Source organism: Pongo pygmaeus, chromosome 9 (genome assembly GCF_028885625.2).
Source record: "Pongo pygmaeus isolate AG05252 chromosome 9, NHGRI_mPonPyg2-v2.0_pri, whole genome shotgun sequence".
Lineage (NCBI taxonomy): Eukaryota > Metazoa > Chordata > Mammalia > Primates > Hominidae > Pongo > Pongo pygmaeus.
In genome coordinates, this window is record NC_072382.2 from 34,153,184 (window position 1) to 34,176,716 (window position 23,533).

At 40.3% G+C, this 23,533-nt stretch overlaps 1 protein-coding gene across 1 annotated transcript in view; it reads left to right on the plus strand.

The window, feature by feature from the left end:
• The first annotated feature begins 2,546 nt into the window (after positions 1–2,546).
• CSTF3 (cleavage stimulation factor subunit 3) overlaps positions 2,547–23,533 on the plus strand; it is a 76,877-nt gene continuing 55,890 nt past the window's right edge. Inside the window, exons 1-3 of the mRNA XM_054437601.2 lie at positions 2,547–2,798; positions 22,191–22,292; positions 22,415–22,510. Of these exons, the coding sequence (XP_054293576.1) occupies positions 2,772–2,798; positions 22,191–22,292; positions 22,415–22,510 (225 nt within the window). The 5' untranslated portion in view covers positions 2,547–2,771. The remainder of the gene's footprint in view (positions 2,799–22,190; positions 22,293–22,414; positions 22,511–23,533) is intronic.

Genomic DNA, 23,533 nt, shown 5'->3' on the forward strand with positions numbered 1-23,533 from the left:
TATGATGAAATCCTGTCTTGACTAAAAATACAAAAATTAGCCCGGCGTGGTGGCGGGAGCCTGTAATCCCAGCTACTAAGGAGGCTGAGGCACGAGAATCACTTGAACCCAGGAGGCAGAGGTTGCAGTGAGCCGAGATCACACCACTGCACTCCAGCCTGGGTCAAAGGGCGAGACTCAGTGTCAAAAAAAAAAAAAAATATATATATATATATATATATAGCAGGTTGAGTATCCCTAATTCAAAAATCTGGGCCAGGTGCGTTGGCTCACGCCTGTAATCCCAGCCCTTGGGGAGGCCGAGTTGGGTGGCTCACTTGAGGTCAGGAGTTCAGACCAGCTTGGCCAACATGGTGAAACCCCTTCTCTACTAAAAATACAAAAAAATTAGCCAGGTGCGGTAGTGGGCGCCTGTAGTCCCAGTTACTTGGGAGGCTGAGGCAGGAGAATGGAGTGAACCCGGGAGGCGGAGCTTGGGAGCTTGCAGTGAGCCGAGATTGTGCCATTGCACTCCAGCCTGGGCGACAGAGTGAGACTCCGTCTCAAAAAAAAAAAAAAGAAAAAGAAAAAGAAAAAATACAAAAATTAGCTGGGCGTGGTGGTGCGCGCCGGTAATCCCAGCTACCCGGGAGGCTGAGGCAGGAGAATCGCTTGAACCTGGGAGGTGTAGGGTGCAGTGAGCCGAGATCGCACCACTGCACTCCGGCCTGGGCGACAGAGCAAGACTCTGCCTCAAGAGAAAAAAAAAAAAAAACCTAAATGTTCCAAAACTCAAAATGCTCCAAAATCTAACTTTCTAAGCACTGACATGACTCTCAAAGGAAATGCTCATTGGAGTATTTCAGATTTTGGATTTTCGGATTAGGATGCTAAAGTGGTAAGTATATATACGTAAAACACTTTCATATTCTGCTTTTCTTCATTTAATACGGTGGTTGCCTTTCTGTCAGTCATCGTACATTAGCATCAGTTTGCTGCGTGACATTCCATTGCAGAGATAAATCTTGTGATATTTTTAACCAGTCCTCCATTGCTGGATGGTGCAATGAACATCTGATAATACATATCTTTTGCTCATGTGTCTGATTATTTTAAGGGTAAGATTTCAGCCTGTGGAAAGGGAGTAAGTGTAAGTTTGAGCAGAGGAAAGGAGACCTAAAAGAATAAGGCAAGTCTGCGAACAGTTCACTAGGTTATTTTAGGGCATCGGACCCCCGTAGGCGAGAAATGCTTGCAGACATCTTACGATGACGCTTAAATGGAAGAGCAGTTTGAGAAAATTTAATCTCATTTAAATTTTTTTTTTTTTTTTTTTTTTTTGAGACAGAGTTTCGCTGTGTAGCCCAGGCTGGAATCTCGGCTCACTGCAACCTCCACCTCGCGGGTTCAAGCGATTCTCCTGCTTCAGCTTCCCGAGTAACAGGGACTGCAGGCGCAAACCACCACGCCCGGCTACTTTTTTGTACTTTTGGTAGAGACGAGATTTCACCAAGTTGGCCAGATTGGTCCTGAATTCCTGACTTTATTTATTTTCTGAGATGGAGTCTCGCTTTGTCGCCCAGGCTGGAGTGCAGTGGCACGATCTCGGCTCACTGCAAGCTCCGCCTCCCGGGTTCACGCCATTCTCCTGCCTCAGCGTCCCGAGTAGCTGGGACTACAGGCGCCCGCCACCACACCCGGCTAATTTTATTTTTGTATTTTTAGTAGAGATGGGGTTTTATCGTATTAGCCAGGATGGTCTCTCTTCTCCTGACCTCGTGATCCGCCCGCCTTGGCCTCCCAAAGTGCTGCGATTACAGGCGTGAGCCACCGCGCCTGGCCTAGAACTCCTGACTTTAAATGATCCATCCGTTTTGGCCTCCCAAAACTGCTGGGATTACAGGCGTGGGCCACCGCGCCCGGTCAATCTCATTTAATCTTAATGCCAGGTACTGTTCTAACACTTTTCTATGTGTAATTTATTTCAGTTGCAGGTACTATTATTATTCCCATCTATAGGCCATAAAGCTGAGGTGCGAAGTTTAATTCCCAGAGTTACTTATCGTCGTTAAAATCCAAGCAGTCTAGGCTCCAAACAATTATACCTACTTTGCAGTCAAGGAACCATGCTGAGATGTTGAGCTGAAAACCCAGGTCTCACAGCCTTAAAAGCTTTCTATACAAGAGTCGACGGTGGCAGTAAAAATTAATGGGGCCTTGATCTATCCCCTCCCACCCCCAAGAAAAGTAAAAAGCAGGAGCTGGGACCAGAGAAAATCTCCACGGAGTCCTCATCCCCTAAATATAGGAGGCATTTAACGCTTAGCATTGCTGACTAGCAATCAGGCTTCAACTGTGAGTAGCCAGGCTCTAAAGCTTGATAACTGAATTCCAAAAAGCGCGCGAGCCTCCGAGCGAAACAGCTTCCCGCCTTCCAGCCGGTTGGAGCCGGCTCAGCAACAGCCTCTCCAGGCCAGGGTAGTGACGTCAGCCCAGGAATTGGGGCCGCCCCGGGATCTCGTTGCTTTCTGCACGCTCGGAATAACCAGAGTCGCGAAATTAGCCCCGCCCACTGCCCCGGAAGTTAATGCGGAAGCCACACACCTCCTCCTCGGCCGGCAGGGGCGCAGCCATTTTAATTCATATCTGAGTGGGCGGTGGCGATTGGTGTTGGCGGTCTGGCTCAGCTGGGCAGGGGGTAACTTTACTGATTTGGGGGTGGTTTTTAGTTTAATTTTTCTTTTCTAGCTTCCCATCGACGGTCAGTGCGCACGTTGTAATCAGCTGAGGCCATGTCAGGAGACGGAGCCACGGAGCAGGTGAGGAAGGAGAGTGGTGGGGCCTCGTGGCGACCTCTTCTCCACGTCTGTTCCTCCGACTGCTCCAGACATGTTCGCCTGAGGAAGGAATTGGGTCTAGTGAACCCGAGGGACAGGGTATATAGAAGAGTGGTGGGAATGAGGAGCAAGATCTAAGATTTAATTTTTTTTTTTTTACTTCTCTCTCTTAGGCATGAATACGAGTAAATACTTGATTTAGACAATAGCGGTAGGCTGCTTCGTCCTATTTAGATTCATGGGACTACTCCAGATGGGATGCTTTCGTTTGATATCGTTTTGGTATTAGAGTGGATAGGAATTATTTTAACGCGCACCCGCCGTTTTAGAAAAACTTGACAGTGTTTCTTTTACCCCGCCAAATATACTGTACCCAGAAATAGGTTACTAGTTTGAGAAATATTTGAGACGAAGCTAATCTGGAGAATTAAGACTTAATGAGAGCGAGTGAAGAAAGAAGCAAGTTATGCTGAGGTTTTGGGAATTTTGTGGCTTTCTTTCGTTTTCTTTTCTCTTTTAGTCACATTTCATTTTTATATTTCCAGCTACATAAACATTGCAGGTATATGATAAGTTGAAAATGAGAAGTCTGTTTTGGCCACTGTAAATAAAGCATCTGTTTTAATAGTAAATATGAGTGACAACTAAATATTTAAAAATTCACACTTTTAGGTTAGATCAGTGTGATTTGTTTCTTTTGCTCTTTGTATTCAGAATTTTGTAGGATAGTATTTACCTTTTAGTGTGAAAGAGGAAGCTAAATAGTTATGAAAGATGCCATTAAATATGTTTTTCGATGTAAGTCCTGATGTGTTTAGATAAATACAGTTTCTAAAATGGAGGCTAGGTAGCCTGCAGTCTCAATTTCCTGAAATTTCCCATTGCCATAGCAACGACATGCACTTAGGTTTTTCATTTTTCAGGTTCCCTAGCTTATAACGTGGAAGATGTTATTGGAGGTTGACAGAGATGAGGCAAAATAGGAGCGTTCTATTGTATAGTCTGTAAGACTGTAGATTTCATTATGTCGGCAGTTTGATTAAATTGTTTTGTGTTTGCCCGAGGACTGGTTTCAGTCCAGAAATCTTCGCACTATTTACATTTTACATAGTGTTAGCATGCCCAAGCATGCAAAGTCTTAAAATGACTGTATCAAAACTGTTTACCCCTTTTCTGATCTAGTATTTGTCATCTGAAAGTGAAGGACTAATGAACTGAGATTTCATTGAAAGTTTCCGAAATTCATTGTTAATTCTTAGAATTTATCTAAAATTACAAAGACACGGAAATGTTACCATGACCTCTTGAATGTTTTAGAACTGTGGTGTTTCAATGGGACAGATGGTGGTGAAAATTTATAGAAAAATAATTTCCCCCAAAGGTTTTATTGTGCAAAGTTTAGAACATAGAGAAAAGTTGAAAGAAAAGTGCAGTGAACACCTGTAGGACAACTCTTCACCTGGAATCAACAGTTGAAAGCCTTGCCATATTTGCTTTATCTCCCCATGCTGATAGATTGAGAACAGGGTCTTTGTCACTCACTCTAGAGTGCCGTGATGCTATCACAGCTCACCATAGCTTCTACCTCCCTGCGCTCTGTGATCCTGCCACCTCAGCCTCCTGAGTAGCTGGGAGTACAGGCGCGCGCCACCATGCCCAGCTAATTTTTTTTTTTTTTTTTTTTTTTTTTGAGATGGAGCCTTGCTCTGTCGCCCAGACTGGAGTGCAGTGGCGCGATTTCGCCTTACTGCAGCCTCCGCCTCCCGGTTCAAGCGATTCTCCTGCCTCAGCCACCCGAGTAGCTGGGATTACAGGCGCCCGCCACCATGCCCCGCTGATTTTTGTATTTTAAGTAGAGACGGGGATTTCGCCACGTTGCCCAGGCTGGTCTCGAACTCCTGACCTTAAGTGATCCGCCTGCCTCTGCCTTCCAAAGTGCTGGAATTACAGGCGTGAGCCACCGTACCTGGCCTAATTTTTGTGTGTTTTCTTTGTAGAGACAGGAATTCACCATGTTGCCCAGCCTGGTCTCGAACTCCTGGGGTCAGGCGATTCACCCACCTCAGTGTCCCCAAGTGTTGGGATTACAGACAGGCACGAGCCACCACGCCTGGTCCATGCATGTTTATTTGAAATTATTTTGACACATTGCAGCCCCACGTATTTCAGCATTCTCTTATATATAAGAGCAAAATGTTGTTACATAACCATCATACCATTTCCCCACCCAAGAAAATAATATTTCTAAAATCTAGTCCTTCTTTAAATTTCCCCACTTGTCCCAAGAATGTGATTTTTTTTTTTTAACCAGAATCAATCTAGATTTACATATTCAATCATTTACTTATGTCTCTTAGGTAGTCTCACCATTCTTCTCCCTTGGGGCTATTGTCTATTTGAAGTGTCGGGAGCACTTAACACTGCTTTTCTGGGTGTATTTGTTTTTTGTTGTTTGTTTGCTTGCTTGCTTTTGGTTTGGGGGTTGATGATGTCATTTAACTTGTCCCTTCATCTGTATTTCCTGAAAACTTTACAGTTAGGTCTATACTCAGCCTTGATATTTGGGTTAAGTGTTTTTGGATAGAATACTTAACATTATATCATTACATTAGCAGGCACTTCCGCTGGGTTCTGTGAGGATGGTTAAGTTTGATCACTTGGTTTAGGGTGATCTTCTCATTGTTAAGGGTCATGTTCCCCTTTGCAGTTAATAATCTGAGTTGATACCGTTTTCTTTAAAATCACCTTATACCTAGTTATCAATTGATAAATCTTGACTAAATCAGCTCTTACATTGGAAGTAGCAAATGGTGGTTTGGTTTTGTTTTTAAAACCCACAACTCTGTTGGTCTGTGTCTGTTTACTGGCTTATACTTTCTGCAAAAAAGACTTTTTTTCTTCCTAAAGGTTAAGTATCGCTATGGATTCATGGATTTCTCTTAGTGTGTTAGTATCAGTGATAGCCATTTTTATTTTGCACGCTCAACTTGTCCACACCTTTTTGGTGGCTCTTACATCTTTTCCTTCAGTCTGAAAGGCAATTTAGACATCTGATTGTCAACAAGGAAGTCATTTTCATATAGCCTTTTAACTTTTTAATAATACATTTCAAACATGTAAGAAAAATAGTATAATATATGAAGTACCTGTCATAGAGCTTCAATTTATGGCTAATCTTGTTTCCTCCATGACTTCATTTGTTTCTCTCACCGCCATTACTTCGAAGCAAATCCTAGATACTGTATTCAGCTTCAACTAAAATAGCCATTAAATAACACCTTAAGGATGGAAAATATGAATGAGCTGTACCTTGCTTGATGTTTAAGACTATTGAAAATCTGGAGGAAAAGAGAGTATCCAAAATAACCTGAAATCATGGATGAGAAAAATAAACTCAATGAAACTAAAGAATAGTAAGAAAAAATTAAAACCACTGAATCATGGATTTGCTTTGGAAAAATGCCAAGGGATGGGGTGGACAAAGAGTCCTACAAGATGCAGATGTAGATTTAGCCTTTTAGTAGCATTGAAGTTCAAGTTTGTAGAATAAACCTGATACTATCTTAAATTTGTTACTAAAATATATGGATAGTCATTTTTCTCTTGGTGCTAAGATTTGTGATTTGTGCCCCCTAACAGAGGGAAATTATTGCAGACAAGCAAAATCACTGCTAAAAGTTTATTGCTGTGACTTTTTTTTTTTTTCAACTCTAGTAAGGAAGTTCAATTTTGCATGTAGAGAGCTATTGGAATTACCTTATAGTGTTCAAGGGTACTCTTCCGAAGCTCCTTGCTTATTGTTTTTGCCACTTTAATGGTGAAAAAACTACTTGCCTATAGGTTTACCCCCCTAACAAACATATGATTTCTGTGTGGAATTATGGCTGTATTATTTATTTCATGGTTTTGTTTTTTTGTGTTTGTTTTTTGTTTTTTTGAGATGGAATCTTGCTCTGTTGCCCAAGCTGGAGTGCAGTGGTGCGATCTCGGCTCACTGCAACCTCCGCTTCCCAGGTTCAAGCAATTCTCCTGCCTCAGCCTCTTGAGTAGCTGGGATTACAAGCACATGCCACAATGCCCGGCTAATTTTTTTGTATTTTTAGTAGAAATGGGGTTTCACCATGTTGACCAGGCTGGTCTTGAACTCCTGACCTCAAGTGATCTGCCTGCCTCGGCCTCCCAAAGTGCTGGGATTACAGGCGTGAGCCACTGCGCCCAGCCCGTGGTGTTTGTTTTTTTAAATGCCTGATTCAACTTTTGATCTCATTCTTAGGTCCATTTAACCTTGTGCACTACTCTTAAGGCATTTAATATGCTGTTATTTAGACATCTTCCATTGGGTTTTGAGCTTCTTGAGTTGAAGAGATGACGTTATTCATCTTTATGTCTTAAAGACCTAAGAAATAATATTTTGATGCTTAAAGGTATTCAGTAAATGAATGGATTAAGTTTGCATCTTTTAAAAAATTTTATTTATTTACTATTTAGGTAGAGACGAGGTCTCACTGTGTTTCCCAGGCTGGTCTTGAACTCCTGGACTTAAGTGATCCTCCCGCCTCAGCCTTCCAAACTGTTGGATTACAGGTGTGAGTCCAGCCACATTTCACCTTTTAAACAATATATAACCTATCCTGGAATTTGGAAGGCCTAAAATACAAGCCAAATGATCCTCAGCTTGGAAAAGCTACATGACTCTAAGAAGCACAAATTAATTGCTGGTAGTTCTTAAAGGAGCATTTAGGCTCATAAATATGTGTTTTTAGTGAAAAATAATTTTGGGAAGATTTAGAAAATATGAAGAGTATGTGTCCTATTATATACTTATTAATAAGGAAAGAAAAAGTTGAAACACCCACAGCGTTGAAACCTGAAACCTGGTTTATTTCATTAGGTAACCGTTAGTACTTAAGCTGTTTAGAAGTAACAGTATCGCCAATTTTAGTCAAGGTGCATATGTATAGGGGTTAGAAGAGGCAGAGAAAAAGCCAACTATGTGTGTTGGACAATTTGTTTTTTTGGATTTATTTTTTCCAAAATCCTTCTGTAACAGCCTTTCCTAGTTTTCTCCCTCCTATTTTTAGTGATGCTTGTTTGGTGTAACAGTTTTGGGCAGGCAAATTGATTTGATTTTTATTGTTGATATTTCTTAGGAAACTGGAGCATTATTAGATATTCTGTTTGGGGACAGTTGTTCCTAAGAGAAATTGCTCTGTGCTTAAAGAATGAGAATTGGGTTTTTCTTAGAGATACAACAGAAAGGTTCTGTGTTAGGTGATATTGCATTCCTTCAACATTATTTCAGGGAATGTAGGCATTTACATCCCAGATAGACCTTCAGAAGGGCAAAATCTGTATTTGGGTGTTTTTACCTATTAATCGGACAATTGCTCATACCAATTCATGATTTTAAGCTTTTTTTTTTTTTTTTAAATAAACCTTCAATTTGGTGACAGTGATTTTAAGCTTTTCTACCATGTCTCTGAATCTTTCTCTTTAGATAGGACCTACCTGTGAATTTGAGTCTTTTTGTTTTGTTTTGTTGGACAGTTGGTAGTGGTGTGAGAATTGGGCTAAAAAAGGGATTTGAGTTGGCAGTTGTTTAAACTATCTTTAGATTAATGGACAACTTAGGATACATAGTAAATACTGAATAATAGTAAATATTGAATAAAATCAGAAGGGCAAAGCTTCTGTGTGTCCTAATTAAGGTTTTTCTAATGTTTGACTTAGTTTATTTAGTGTATTAAGTCTGGATTATTCATATTTGAAAGAAGTCTCGTCTTTTAAGTTCCAAACGGTTAAGATTTTAATTTATATTTTGTAGCTATTTGTTTCCTAGGGGATGAATATGCAAGTTTACTAAGCAGATAATGGTAAATATAATTATTTGAACCAGTATGTTAAGCCAAGATCTTTTTTTTTATTTTTAATTTTTTTTGTTTTTATTTTTTCGAGACAGAGTAGCACGATCACGGCTCGCTGCAAGCTCCGCCTCCTGGGTTCATGCTATTCTCCTGCCTCAGCCTCCCTAGTAGCTGGGACTATAGGCGCCCGCCACCACGCCCTCACGCCCGGCTAATTTCTTGTATTTTTAGTAGAGATGGGGTTTCACTGTGTTAGCCAGGATGGTCTTGATCTCCTGACCTCATGATCCGCCCGCCTTGGCCTTCCAAAACGCTGGGATTACAGGTGTGAGCCACCATGCCCGGCCCAAGATCTTTTTTTTTTTAAAGTTTTTGAGTTGTTTGTATGTTTAGATTTTTAATCTATGGATGATTTGGAGGGATTAGCTTTGTATTGTAGGATACATGTTCAGTTTCATTCACAACAAACATGAAGTGGGGTTTGGTTGCATTGGTAAAGGAACACAGAACCAAGCTGACATCTGGTCCTAATATCCGGTCTCAGTGTGACACCTGTCACATATAGTTCTTTATTATCTGGGCACATGAATGGAATCAGTTAGGTTACTCCTCTGTGAAAGTCTCAGCAGGGCACTGTGGCTCACACCTGTCTGTAATCCCAGCACTTTGGGAGGCTGAGGCTGGCGGATTACTTGGTCAGGAGTTCGAGACCAGCCTGGCCAGCATGGTGAAACTCCGTCGCTACTAAAAATACAAAAATTAGCTGAGTGTGGTGGTGCATACCTGTAATCCCAGCTACTTGGGAGTCTGAGGCAGGAGAATCACTTAAACCCAGGAGTTGGAGGTTACAGTGAGCCAAGGTAGAGCCACTGCACTCCAGCCTAGGCGACAGAGCGAGACTTCATCTCAAAAAAAAAAAAGAGAAAATCTTACAGAGTGCTACTCAGGTCTACTTTTAATTTTGAAAAAAAGTTAACCACAGAGAGAGACTTAAGACTTCAAATATATAGTATATTCAGTTTTCTTAATATTTTAGCAAAAAATTCACTTGGAATGACAAGTTTGTTGCCACCTTATTTTTAATGAAACATGACATTTGGAAAACATTTGTGGAACAGATAGATGAGGTGGTACATATTTCTTAAAGTGGAGCCCATGGCCCATTTATGTCATAATTAGGTGCTTTATAAAAGTATAGATACGTAAACTCTGATTTCAAACCTAACTGTTAAGTGGGGCTGAGAATCTTCATTTGAAACAGTACCACAGTGATTTTTATGTCAATAAAAGCTTGCAGACCGCAGAGTTAGATGATAGCTGGTTGTTTTAAAATACATTCTTGATAAATAAGTGGATGAAAAAATGGCAGATATTTGAGGATGGTATTTTACTGATATTTCCTGCCCACCTGCTCCCCATCCCCATATATTTAGTTATTACCCTGAATAGTGAGAAATACTCATTATAAAACCAGGGTTGAGGCTCAACTCTGCTTTTTCTGTTGGTCATAGTAAAAAGCTTACATTGTCTTAAATCTTTCAGTCTACCATCTTTCTCCCCCTCTATTCATACTTTTGTGTTATCACTTTACCTGATCCCTACTTTAACTTAACTTCAATATGGCTCCTAATATAACACCCTTATAATTTATCATGAAAGTAGCTATTTGGAGAAAGAGAATTATCTTTTTTTTTTTTTTGTCTGTTTTACCTGCATGGTCGAAATGGAAGAAATTAGATTTTTATTATTATTGTTATCATTACTATTTTTTTTAGAGACGAGGTCTCACTCTGTTGCCCAGGCTGCAGTGCATTGGCGTGGTCATAGCTCACCACAGCCTCAACCTCCTGGCCTCAAGGACTCCTCCCACCTCAGCCTCCCAAAGTGCTGGGATTACAGGTGTGACCCACTGTGCTCAGCCTTAAATTATATTATTTCAGTCATTAGCATGATAGTGTCTGTCACCTCTGCACATCCCACCTTCCCATTAACAACCTCCTAATAAAAGTTATGAGCTCATATAGAAAGAAAGTGGTTAGGAGTTTCAGTAAAGCATAACTCATAGGGCTTTCCAGAGGCTACATCACCTATCCACAATTATATGTAAAGGCTATTAAAAATGGTCTTTCCTCCCTTTTCCAACTACGTAACTGCAAGGCTAAAATTTTTTCATATTTTTCATCTAAAACAATATATTGTAACAGATTGAAAGAAGCAGATAATGTCTTCTATTCAGCCAGACATTTAAAAGATCATGAAAATGTAAAATGGTGCCATTCTTTTGACTTTTCTTTTTATTTTGGAAAATTTCCTTTGGTAAAATATTTATATTGATATTTAAGGAATTTATTATTTTTAAATGAATTAAATACTTTAATTTTTTGTTTTAATTTCTAATGTAAGTAACGATAGAATCCCTTTGGGCTCCTCAATTATTATTGTTATTATTATTTTTTTTGGAGACGGAGTCTCACTCTTGCTCAGGCTGGAGTGCAGTGGTGCGATCTCAGCTCACTGCAACCTCTGCCTCCTGGGTTCAAGCGATTCTCCTGTCTCAGCTTCCTGAGTAGCTAGGACTACAGGCATGTGCCACCACACCTGGCTAATTTTTTGTATTTTTAGTAGAGACAGGGTTTCACCAAATTGGCCAGGCTGGTCTCGAACTCCTGACCTTGTGATCCGCCCGCCTCGGCCTCCCAAAGTGCTGAGATTACAGGCATGAGTCACCGCGCCCGGCCCGGGCTCCTCAGTTTTTAAGAGTGTAAAGCAATCCTTTACAAAATGTTTGAGAATAGTTGGAATAGTACATCGTGCCTGTGAAGCCAAGATCGTAAGCTCTATTTCTCTGAGTTAGTTAGCTTCACATAACAGACGGTTAAACATGGAAAGTGGCAAGGCATCCCACAGAATAGGATAAAATTTTTGTAAATCATGTCTGATAAGGGATTTGTAACTCTAACGTAAAAATTCATTAATGAAAAAACCCAGCCAGGTGTGGTGGTGCACGCCTGTAGTCCCAGCTATTTGGGAGGCTGAGGCAGGAGGATTGATTGAACCCAGGAGTCCAACCTGAGCAACATAGCAAAACTATACCTCTAAAAAGTAATAATAATACGTCCAGTTTTTATTTTATTTATTCTTATTTTTTCAAGACATAGTCTCGCTCTGTCACCCAGGCTGGAGTGCAGTGGCACAATCTTGGCTCAGTGGAACCTCTGCCCCTCCCCCCCGGCTCAAGGGATCCTCCCACCTTAGCCTCCTGAGTAGGTGGGATTACAGGTGCCTGTCACCATGCCTGGCTAATTTTTTGTATTTTTAGTAGAGACAAGGTTTCACCACGTTGGCCAGGCTGGTCTCAAACTCCTGATAAGTCCAGTTTTTAAATGGGCAAAATATTTGAACAGACATTTCTCCAAAGAAGATGTACAAATGGCCAATAAGAAAATGAAAAGACCCTCTACTTTGATAGCCATCAGAGAAATGTAAATCAAAACCACAATGAGATATCACTTCAGACCCACAAGGATGGCTGTAATAAAGATAATATCAAATGTTGGTAAGGATATGTAGAAATTAGAACCCCTTATACACTGGAAATGTAAAATAGTACAGCCCCTTTAAAGTCTGGTAGTTTTTCAGAAGGTAAAACATAAGAGTTGCCACATTACTTAGCCATTCCATTTCTAGGTATATATCCAAGAAAAAGGAAAACACACAAAATGAACTCCACGAAGAAATCTTATACACTAATGTTCATAGTAACATTATTCATAATAGCCAAAACTGGAAACAATCCAAAGTCCATCGGCTGATACATAAATAAATGTAGGATATGCACATAATGGAATATTGTCAAAAGAAAAGTACTTAATATATGCAAAAATATGAACTTTGAAAACATGCTAACTGAAAGCCAAAACAAGGCCAGTCATGGTGGCTCACGGTGGTAATCCCAACACTTTGAGAGTCCGAGGCAGGTGGATTGCTTGAGCCCAGGAGTTCAAGACCAGCCTGGACAATATGGCAAAACCCCATCTCTATAAATTATAAAATTTAGCTGGGCATGGTGGCACATGCCTGTAGTCCATTATCGGGAGGTCTAGGTGGGAGGATTGATTGACCTCGGGAGGTTGAGGCTGCAGTGGGCCATGATTGTGCCACTGCATTCGAGCCTGGGTGACAGAGTGAGATCCTGTCTCAAAGAAAAAAGAAAACTAGAAACAAAAAGAACACATATTGTATGATTACATTAAATATGGGCACATCCCTAGAGACAAAGCAAATTAGTAGTTGCCCAGGGCTTAGGGATTGGAGGGAAATGGGAGTGACTGCTAACAGGTACAGATTTCTCTTTGGGGTGATAAACTGTTTTAAATTTGTGATGGTTCTGTAAACTTGAATATATTCATAAATAAAAACTATTAAGTTATACACTTCAGATGGGTGAATTGTATGTATGTGAATCATATCTCAAGCCAGTACTAAAAAAGAAATTATAAAAGGTTAAATACATAATATGCTTATTCTACTTTCAAACTTTTTTTTTTTTTTTTTTTGGGTGGGGGGACAGCATCTGGCTCTGTTGCCCAGGCTGGAATGCAGTGGTGTGATCTTGGTTCACTGCAGCCAACACCTCCTGGGCTCAAGCCATCCTCCCACCTCATCCTCCCAAGTAGCTAGGATTACAGATACCTGCCACCACACCCAGCTAATTTTTGTGTTTTTTGTAGAGATGGGGTTTCGCAGTTTTGCCAGGCTGGTCTCCAACTCCTGAGCTCAAGTGATCCACCTGCCTCAGCCTCCCAAAGTGCTGGGATTATAGGCGTGAGCTACTGTGCCTGGCCCCCCTGCCTTCTTTCTTTTAGCCGTTGTACATGGTTGTGTTATTCACAGAGAAGATAAAATTAAGTCATTGGTAATATGTATGCCTTGATAACTAGTCCAGTTTTTGCTCTACTCCTTTGATTTGGGGTCCCCGCCTGTTCCCCATTAACATCGCCTGAAGAATGATATTGGGATTATAGATTATTATTTCAGAAGCCAAACTGGATTTTGATAGTTTTTTATAGTAAAAAGTGTTTGGGATGCATAAGCATGGGACAGCTGTTCTTGCTACACTAAGCAGTTTGTTACAGAAGGGCATTGGAAACTTGCCCTGTTTTCTTTTCTTTTTTTTTTAAGTTTGAGACAGAGTCTCCATCTGTTGCCCAGGCTGGAGTGCAGTGATATGATCTTGGCTCACTGCAACCTCCGCCTCCCAGGTTCAAGCAATTCTCCGGCCTCGGCCTCCCAAGTAGCTGGGATTACAGGGGCCTGCCACCACGCCCGGCTAATTTTTGTTTGTTTTTTTTTGTTGCTGTTTGTTTTGTTTTCAAGACGGAGTCTGGCTCTGTCGCCCAGGCTGCAGTGCAATGGCATGATCTTGGCTCACTGCAACCTTTGCCTCCTGGATTCAAGCAATTCTGCCTCAGCCTCCCACGTAGCTGGGATTACAGGCATGCACCACCACACCCAGCTAATTTTTGTATTTTTAGTAGAGACAGGGTTTTACCATGTTGGCCAGGCTGGTCTTGAACTCCTGACCTCAGGTGATCCACCTGCCTCGGCCTCCCAAAGTGCTGTGGTTACAGGCGTGAGCCACCATGCCTGGCCAATTTTTGTATTTTCAGTAGAGATGGGGTTTCACCATTTTGGCCAGGCTGGTCTTGAACTTCTGACCTCGAGTGATCTGCCCGCCTCGGCCTTCCAAAGTACTGGGAGCCACTGTGCCCAGCCTGTTTTCTTAAAATGATGTGTTCTGGCAACAGATTCAGGTAATAATACAACTTCATTCCTTATGAAGGCCCAGTCTCTCTTCTTTTGGGTACTACAAAACTGTTCAGTTTTTCTTTGCCCAGTAGCATTATGGTAACCAGGCCAGAAAACAAAAATGCTTCCCTCTCAGCATTGGCTACCCAAGTGGTTCATAGCTGTTATGTTAAAAGGCTTTTTATTGTGAGAATTAAATTTGACCATAACTAGCAGGATATACTCTTGAGCATTCTGGTTAACTTCCATTGTTAATTAATGCGGTTGATTGAGAATTACATGTATAGATTGTGTTACAAACATTTAACTACTGAGGAGCTAGGCCAGAAAAAAACATTTAGTGATGTAACTGATACTTCTGCTAATTCCCCAGGTATCTGGATAGCATTTTAGGGATTCTATGAAATTGGATGGGGGAAAAGACTTTCACTAATCGCTAACTGAAATTGAGCATTCCCTTTTATTATTAATGTAGGCCAGAATTTACAGAGGTAATAGTGTTAGCAGCAGCACTCATCACTCATGTAGTGAATTGGCCCCTAAAGCTTTTTATTTGATGTATTAAGTATATATTACTATAAAAAAACGTTGGAGCAAGGAGCGGTGGTACACGCCTGTAGTCCCAGCTACGTGGGAGACTGAGGCAGGAGGATCACTGGAGCCCAGGAGCTCTAGATCAGCAATGTAGAGAGAGCCTGTCTCTTAAAGAAAAAAAAAAAAACAGCAACAATACACATACACACACACGCTTTTTCCTTGGAAATCCCTCAGAATTTATGTGTTTAAGAATATTATTCTGAGAAAAGGCTCATAGGTTTCACTAGACTGCAAAAAGATTCTGTGGCACCAAAGGAGCAACCAACTAGAGAGCATAGTTTTTGTGTGTGTGTGTGTGTGTGTTTTGTTTGTTTGGTTTTTTTTTTTTTTTTTTTTTGAGACGGAGTCTCACTCTGTCACCCAGGCTGGAGTGCTGTGGCGTAATCTCGGCTCACTGCAATCTCTGCCTCCCAGGTTCAAGCGTTTCTCCCACCTCAGCCTCCTGAGTGTGTGAGACTACAGGCACATACCACCACACCCTGCTAATTTTTGTATTTTTAGTAGAGACGGGGTGTCACTGTGTTGGTCAGGCTGGTGTTGAACTCCTGACCTGAAGTGATCCACCTGCCTTGGCCTCCCAAAATGCTGGGATTACAGGCGTGAGCCACTGCGCCTGATGAGCCATGGTTTTCAACTAGGAGTGCTATATGTTAGAATTACTTGAAAAGTTTTTTAAAAATATTGATAGTATGTACGTTCCTAGAGATTCAGGTTTAGTTGATTGAGGGTGAGGCTTGGACATCTTTTAAAATCTCCTTCCCTTAGGTGATTCTAATGCAGAGCCAGGATTGAGAATCACTAAAGGGGTGGCTCATTTGATGTATTAAGGAGACATGTATACGTCTTACTGTGATTATGCTTGGTTGGATATCAGATTCTATGCTCTGAGTTTCTCTCTTTTACAGATTATATGGCATACCTTACCTGATTTGGTAGGTTAATTTCAGCAAGTGGGTCTTGAGCTCCAGAATACCTATGAACACTAAAGTAATTTAAATAGCTCTCTAAATGCAAAATTGACCTTGTAACAAGAGTAAAAACAAGTATAGCAATAAACCTTGGCAGTGATTCTGCTTGTCTACAATCCTTTCCCTCTTTCAGAGGGCAAAAATCACTAATCTTAATACCAAGAGAAAAACGACCATATATTTTAGTAACAAATTTGAGATTATATCAGGTTTATTCTTCAGTGATACTGAAAGGCTAAAAGAAATCGACAGCTCATACCTTGTAGGATTCTTTGTCTACCCCATCTCCTGGCATTTTTCCAAAGCAAATCCATGATTCAGAGTGGTTTTGGGTGTTTGTTATCACTGATTACCTAAAGCAGTTCAAGTATAGATGAACTGTTTTTTGGTTCCCATGTCAGTTTTATTTCTTAGTTAATCGTTATCATTTTATAGTCAGTATCTCAGGACTGAAATTCTAGTTTACGTAAAATTTCCCTTTTTTTTTTTTTTTGAGACTAAGTCTCGCTCTGTTGCCCAGGCTGGAGTGCAGCGGCGTGATCTCAGCTCACTGCAGCCTCTGCCTTCCGTTCTCAAGCGATTCTCTTGCTTCAGCCTCCCAAGTATCTGGCATATAGGCATATAGGCATGCACCACCATGCCTGGCTAATTTTTGTATTTTTAATAGAGATGGGGTTTTACTATGTTGGCCAGGCTGGTCTCGAACTCCTAACCTTGTTATCTGCCCACCTCGGGCTCCCAAAGTGCTGGGATTACAGGTGTGAGCCACCAAGCCTGGCTTCTTTCTTTCTTTTTTTTTTTTTAGAGACAGTGTCTCGCTGTCACCCAGGCTGGAGTGCAGTGGCGTAGCCTTAGCTCACTGCAACCTTGAACTCCTGGGCTCAAGAGATCTTCCTGCCTCAGCGTCCCAGGTAGCTAGGACTACAGGTGCCTGCCACCACGCCTGGCTAAGTTGTTTTTGTTTTGTTTTTTGGTAGAGACAAGAGTCTCACTGTGTTGCCCAGGCTGGTCTTGAACTTCTGGCCTCAAGCAGTCCTCCTGCCTCAGCCTGCCTAGTAGCTAGGGCTGCAGGCACACACCACCATGCCTGGCTAATTTTAAGTTTTTTGTAGAGACGAGGGTCTCACTATGTTGCTCAGCTGCTCTTGAACTTCTGGCCTCAAGCGGTCCTCATGCCTTGGCCTCTCAAAGTGCTTTGATTACAGGCATGAGCTACCATGCCTAGCCTAAAATTTCTTTTTTTTTTTTTTTTCAAGAAGTAAACCCACTGATAGAATTCTTTATTTTGTTATGTATCCCAAGGGCCACTACAGTGTCTGACACATACTAGGCACTGAGTGAATATTTCTCAGATGAATAAGAAAAATTCAAACAAACCAGAAGGGTATATGGCAGAGTAAGTGTATGTGTTGTTTGCATGTCTCCCTGCTCACCATCACTTTTTATTTTCCATGTGGCTACCTGCCATGCCTTGTTTTTTTTTTTTAAGTGACTACAAATTCCATAATTTATTTAATTGGTCCTTTTGTATATATATTTATTTATTTAATTTTAACAGATAGAGACAGGGTTTTGTTCTCTTACCCGGGGTAGAGTGCAGTGGTGTGATTATAGCTTACCGCAGCCTTGAACTCCTGGGGTCAAGCGATCTTTCCACCTTAGCCTCTTGAGTAGCTGTGACTATAGGCATGCACCACCACATCTGGCTATACATAGTTATTTAATTTATTTTCAGTCTTATGTAACTATAGTAGCTGACTCATTATATATCTTTGTGTACATGTGCAGTAGGGTGTTAATAGAAGTGGAATTCAGAATCAGACATTTATATTAAGCATTGATCAGTTTCTTTTTTTTTTTTTTTTGAGACGGAGTCTTGCTCTGTTGCCCAGGCTGGAGTGGAGTGCAGTGGTGTGATCTTGGCTCACTGCAACCTCTGCTGCCTGGGTTCAAGCAGCTTTCCTGTCTCAGCCTCCCGAGTAACTGGGACTACAGGTGTGCACCACCACTCCTGGCTAATTTTTGTATTTTTAGTAGAGACGGGAGTTTCACCATATTGGTTGGGCTGGTCTCAAACTCCTGACCTCAGGTGATCCACCTGCCTCAGCCTCCCAAAGTGCTGGGATTACAGGCGTGAGCCATCGCCCCTGGCCACATTGATCAGTTTCTACTTGCCCTTGCTAACAATATGAGAATATCTTTTTCTGCTTACCCTCACCACTGCAATTTAATTATAAAATGTTGGCTCTCTGTTTTCTGGTTTATATTTGCATTTCTTTTTTTTGTTTGTTTTTGAGACGGAGTCTCGCTCTGTCATGCAGGCTGGAGTGCAGTGGCGCCATCTCTGCTCACTGCAAGCTCTGCCTCCCAGGTTCATGCTATTCTCTTGCCTCAGCCTCCTGAGTAGCTGGGACTACAGGCGCCCGCCACCATGCCTGGCTAATTTTTTGGTTTTTAGTGGAGATGGGGTTTCACCGTGTTAGCCAGGATGGTCTCTGTTCTCCTGACCTAGTGATCTGCCTGCCTTGGCCTCCCAAAGTGCTGGGATTACAGGCATGAGCCACCGTGCCCGGCCAATATTTGCATTTCTTTTGAGTCTTTAAAAAGTTAATTATAAACTGTTCATATGCTTTGCCCTTTTTATTTTTAAATTTTTATTTAAAAAATGTTTTTTTGACACAGAGTCTCGCCCTGTCACCCAGTTTGGAGTGCACTGGTGCCATCATGGCTCAACCTCCTGGGCTCAGGTGATCCTGCCATCTCAGCCTCCCAAGTAGGTGGGACCATAGGTGCATGCCACCATGCCCCACTAATTCTTTGTATTTTTTGTAGAGACGGGGTTTCGCCATATTGCTGAGGTTAGTCTCAGACTCCTGGGCTCAAGCAATCCTCCTGCCCTCCCCCGAACCCCAAAGTGCTGAGATTGCAGGTGTGAGCTGCTGCATCCGGCTGCGTTTTCTTTTTGAACCACTGGTGGTTTATTGATTGTACTTTAATAAATTTAGTATTTTTGTCATGTGTTGGAGGTTTTTTTTACGTTTGTCTTTTTTATTTTGGTACTTTTCTCATGCGCAAATTTTAACTTACCATGTAAGTTTACTCTTTAAAGGCTTTTTTTTTTTTTTTTTTTTTAAGACAGGGTCTGGCTCTGTCACCCAGGCCCGAGTGCAGTGGCGGCAATCTCAGTTCACTGCAACTTCTCCCTCCCGGGCTCAAGCGATCCTCCCACCGCAGCTTCTCAAGTACGTGGGACTACAGGTGTGTGGCACATGCCTGGCTAATTTTTGTATTTGGGTAGAAACGGGATTCTGCCGTGTTGCCCAGGCTGGTCCTGAAGAACTCCTGAGCTCAAGGAATCCTCCCGCCTCGGCCTCCCAAAAGGCTTCTGAAGAGCTTTTCCAATGCAGAAATACATTTCGCCATATTCTGCTCTAGTTCTGTCTTGTGTTTTGTTTTTAACATTTAAATCTTTGATCTCTCTTAAGTTTATTTGGGCAGAAAGAGTAAAGTAGGAATTCAACTTTATTTTGATAAAATTGACTTCACAGTTATTCTAACAGATGATTATATAGTTATTCTGAAACCATTTATTGAATAATTCACCATTCTGATTTGAACATGCCACCTTTATTAATTGCTGATTTTCCATTTGCTGTTCTTTCTGGGCCTGTAGTTTCATATATGGGTAGAGCCAATAGTCCCTTATAAACTTTCCAGCTTTAGTTCCTTGAGCAAGCTATTGATAAAGTTCTTATATGTTAGGAAAACATCGTAATTTTAATTTTGAATTACAGTAGTCAACATGTCTTTTTTCTAAATAAGTAAATGCTTACCAGTGGTGCAAGCTAATTTATTCCAAAGAAAAGAGTTTATTTCTCCTAGGTAGTTAAAAAAATCTGAACAGATGCTTTTTTTAAACTTTTCCAAACTGGTGTTTTGACTGAATTGTTCCATGAAATACTAATTCCACTAAAAAAAAGGGGGAGTTGTGGGGGAGAAAAGTGATAGGGGCAGTGCTTCCCTCTTTATGCTTGGATATCATCAATATGTATTGCCATTTATAGATGTCAGGATGTCCTAGAAAAAAGGCAAAACAAAACTTCATATAAATTAACTTTTTTTTTTTTGAGACATAGTCTCTGTTACCCAGGCTGAAGTGCAGTGGTGCGATCTTGGCTAACTGTAAGCTCCGCCTCCTGGGTTCACGCCATTCTCCTGCCTCAGCCTCCCGAGTAGCTGGGACTACAGGCTCCCGCCACCATGCCCGGCTAATTTTTTGTGTTTTTAGTAGAGATGGGGTTTCACCATGTTAGCCAGGATGGTCCCAGGATGGTCCCAATCTCCTGACCTCGTAATCTACCCATCTCGGCCTCCCAAAGTGCTATGTGGCTCTGTCACCCAGGCTGGAGTGCAGTGGCGTAATCTCATTCACAGTAACCTCTGCCTCCTGGATTCAAGCAATTCTTGTGCCTCAGCCTTCCAGGTAGCAGGGATTACAGGCACACACCACCACGCCCAGCTAATTTTTCTGTTTTTAGTAGAGACTGGGTTTCACCATGTTAGCCAGGCTGGTCTTGAACTCCTGGCCGCAAGTAATCTGCCTGCCTCGGCCTCCCAAAGTGCTGGGATTGTAGATGTGAGCCACCACACCTGGCCTGTATAAATTAACATTTATCTGGCTTATTTGACCATCCCTTTTTGTGGTACACAGTAGTATTCTGAACAACAATTTGAGAATTAATACTTTTATTTTTGCTTCAAGTGCTGGCTACTATTTTAGGCATTTTTTTTTAAAGATTAAATTTCTATAATAAAAGTAAAACTATCTTACTAAAGGATTTGGGGAATATTGAAAGAAAAGGGGAAAAAAAAATCAGCCTCTAATTCTACTACTTATCTTCCAAGCGTGACCAGTCTAAGCATTTGAATATATTTTAAAAATCTCTTTAATTGCAGATTTATTTTATAGTTTTCATTGTATTGTATATACAATTGTGAATTGTGTTTTTAAAATTTCTTTACATCTAAATAAGAGTTCCATGTCATTTCATGCATTTTCTTTGTGGTGCAGGATGAGTGCTTTAACAGCAGTGTTTCTCAAAGTTGGTCCAGGAACTCCAAGGGTTCCTAAGGACTTTCAGAGGATCTGTGAGTTCAACCTGTCTCATAATAAATCTAAGACATTATTTGCCCTTTTTCACTCCTAATCTCTCACAGGCATACAGTGGAATTTTTCAGCATCTTTATGATCCGATAGGGCAGCAGATTGAATGCAGAAGCAGATGTGAAAATTCAGCTGCCTTTTAAAAAGTCAAACATTGAATGGATTTATAAATATGTAAAAAGTGACATTACTGAATTTTAAGTTATTTTTTATAAAGAAAAAACATGTAAAAAGTTTTATTTGTAAATCAATATTTAAATTTGTTTTAAATTCTAATATGGTAAATGTTGATAAAACCCACATAAAAGCTCTTTGTGGTTCTTAAATTTTGAGAGTGTAGAGGGGTCCTGAGACCATAAAGTTTGAGAACTGCTGTTTTATAGTATTTAATACAAAAATAAGTTTATTTGAATAAAAAATACTTGATCACTTGGTTTTATTATCTTTATGCAAGTTACTTCTGATTACAAATACAATCGTCCCTCAGTATCTGTGGGGGATTGTTGCCAGGACACCCCCTTAGATACCTGAGTCCATGTGTGCTCGTATCTCTTATATAAAATAATGTATTTGCATATAGCTTACATATGTCCTCCCAAATACTTAACTCATATCTAGATTATAATAACGTCATATAATACAAATGTCATGTAAATAGTTGTTATACTGTGTTGTTTAGGAAATAATGATAAATAAAAAGGCTGTACATGTTTAGTATAGACACTGCTGTCTTTTTTTTTTTTCTCCGAGTATTTTCAATCCACCCTTGGTTGAATCTAAGGATGCGGAGCCCACAGATAAGGAAGGATGATTGTACACATAGGTTCTAGGAAACACACTTCTCTTTTATAAGAGGATATTTTTATGCTTTGTAATGTGGCATTGCATCTGAGGACTTTATTGTTCATGAATTAAGTTAGGCATGAGATTTTTAAAACAGTAACTTTAGTTCATTGTTGTTTTTTTTCCCCAGGCAGCTGAGTATGTCCCAGAGAAGGTGAAGAAAGCGGAAAAGAAATTAGAAGAGAATCCATATGACCTTGATGCTTGGAGCATTCTCATTCGAGAGGCACAGGTTTAGTGATATAGGATTACATTTCCTTCTCTATGGGTCCAATCACACTACTTGGTTCTGCAGTGAATAATATTTTCATAATCCTAACATTGTAAATGCTGTTTATTGGTTTTCAATTTTAGAATCAACCTATAGACAAAGCACGGAAGACTTATGAACGCCTTGTTGCCCAGTTCCCCAGTTCTGGCAGATTCTGGAAACTGTACATTGAAGCAGAGGTTACTATTTTATTTTATTTTTTCTTATATCAGCATCTGATGGGAATTGCAGCATTCACTGTAGTGATAGAAAACAAGTTAGGAACATAGCCAGTTAGGACAAGGAGGATTTAAATGTGTCTTACCTTTATTTTGTAAAATAGGTATAAAGGAGTAATTAAAATGAATTTTTGAAATTTGGGTCTTTTACAAGCTGATGATTGTTGCATTTTGGAGTTGCAACAACATTAAAACAGTTTCAATGGTATTGGAGTGCTTTAGCCTTTTATTTACTTGTCATGTGTCAATTTATTGCCTCCTGTGTCATTTATTTAGAACTCATTTTTCTTTTTATTCCTACTTACAAACTAATATGAATGGGAGTATATGAAAATACAGAAATGTTAACTTAGTTTTTCATAGAGTATTTTGAGTGTCTGGTGAAATGAAACATTTTAAGAGAAGAATTACTTCACATTTTAATTTTGTGAAAATGCATGGTTTATCAATGTAAGCACTTCAATAATTTAACGATTTTTCTGTAAGATAGTTTATATTATGCAAGAATAAGCTAATGTGATTCAAACCTATTTAATCCTACTTAATCCTAATTTTACCCAATGATACTTTGATATTTTTTTCTTGCTTTTTATATCTTGAAATTTGAACCCAGGCATGTATATTTTAAAGAGTAAGGACCCCATTCATGATTATGGTTAGGAGGAAAATGTTAATTTTTGAAGACTGGAATTAGTAGTAAAAATGACAATAAAAGTTTTAATGTGTCAATAACAATTGGCACCAAGTAATCATTTTCAGGTTATTAATATAAATTAATGATACGGAAGGGCTAAGGTATAAATAACTGATATCCACATTAAGCTGAAAATTATATGCATTTCTTTTTGTAACTTACGCAGTACTCTTATTTTTAATATTAATTTTGTGATATAGATTTTCAGCATAATCAAGTACACTGCAGCCTCAACATAACATTTTCTGCTGTACCTGAAATTTGATAATATTTAGGTCTGTTTTGGACCT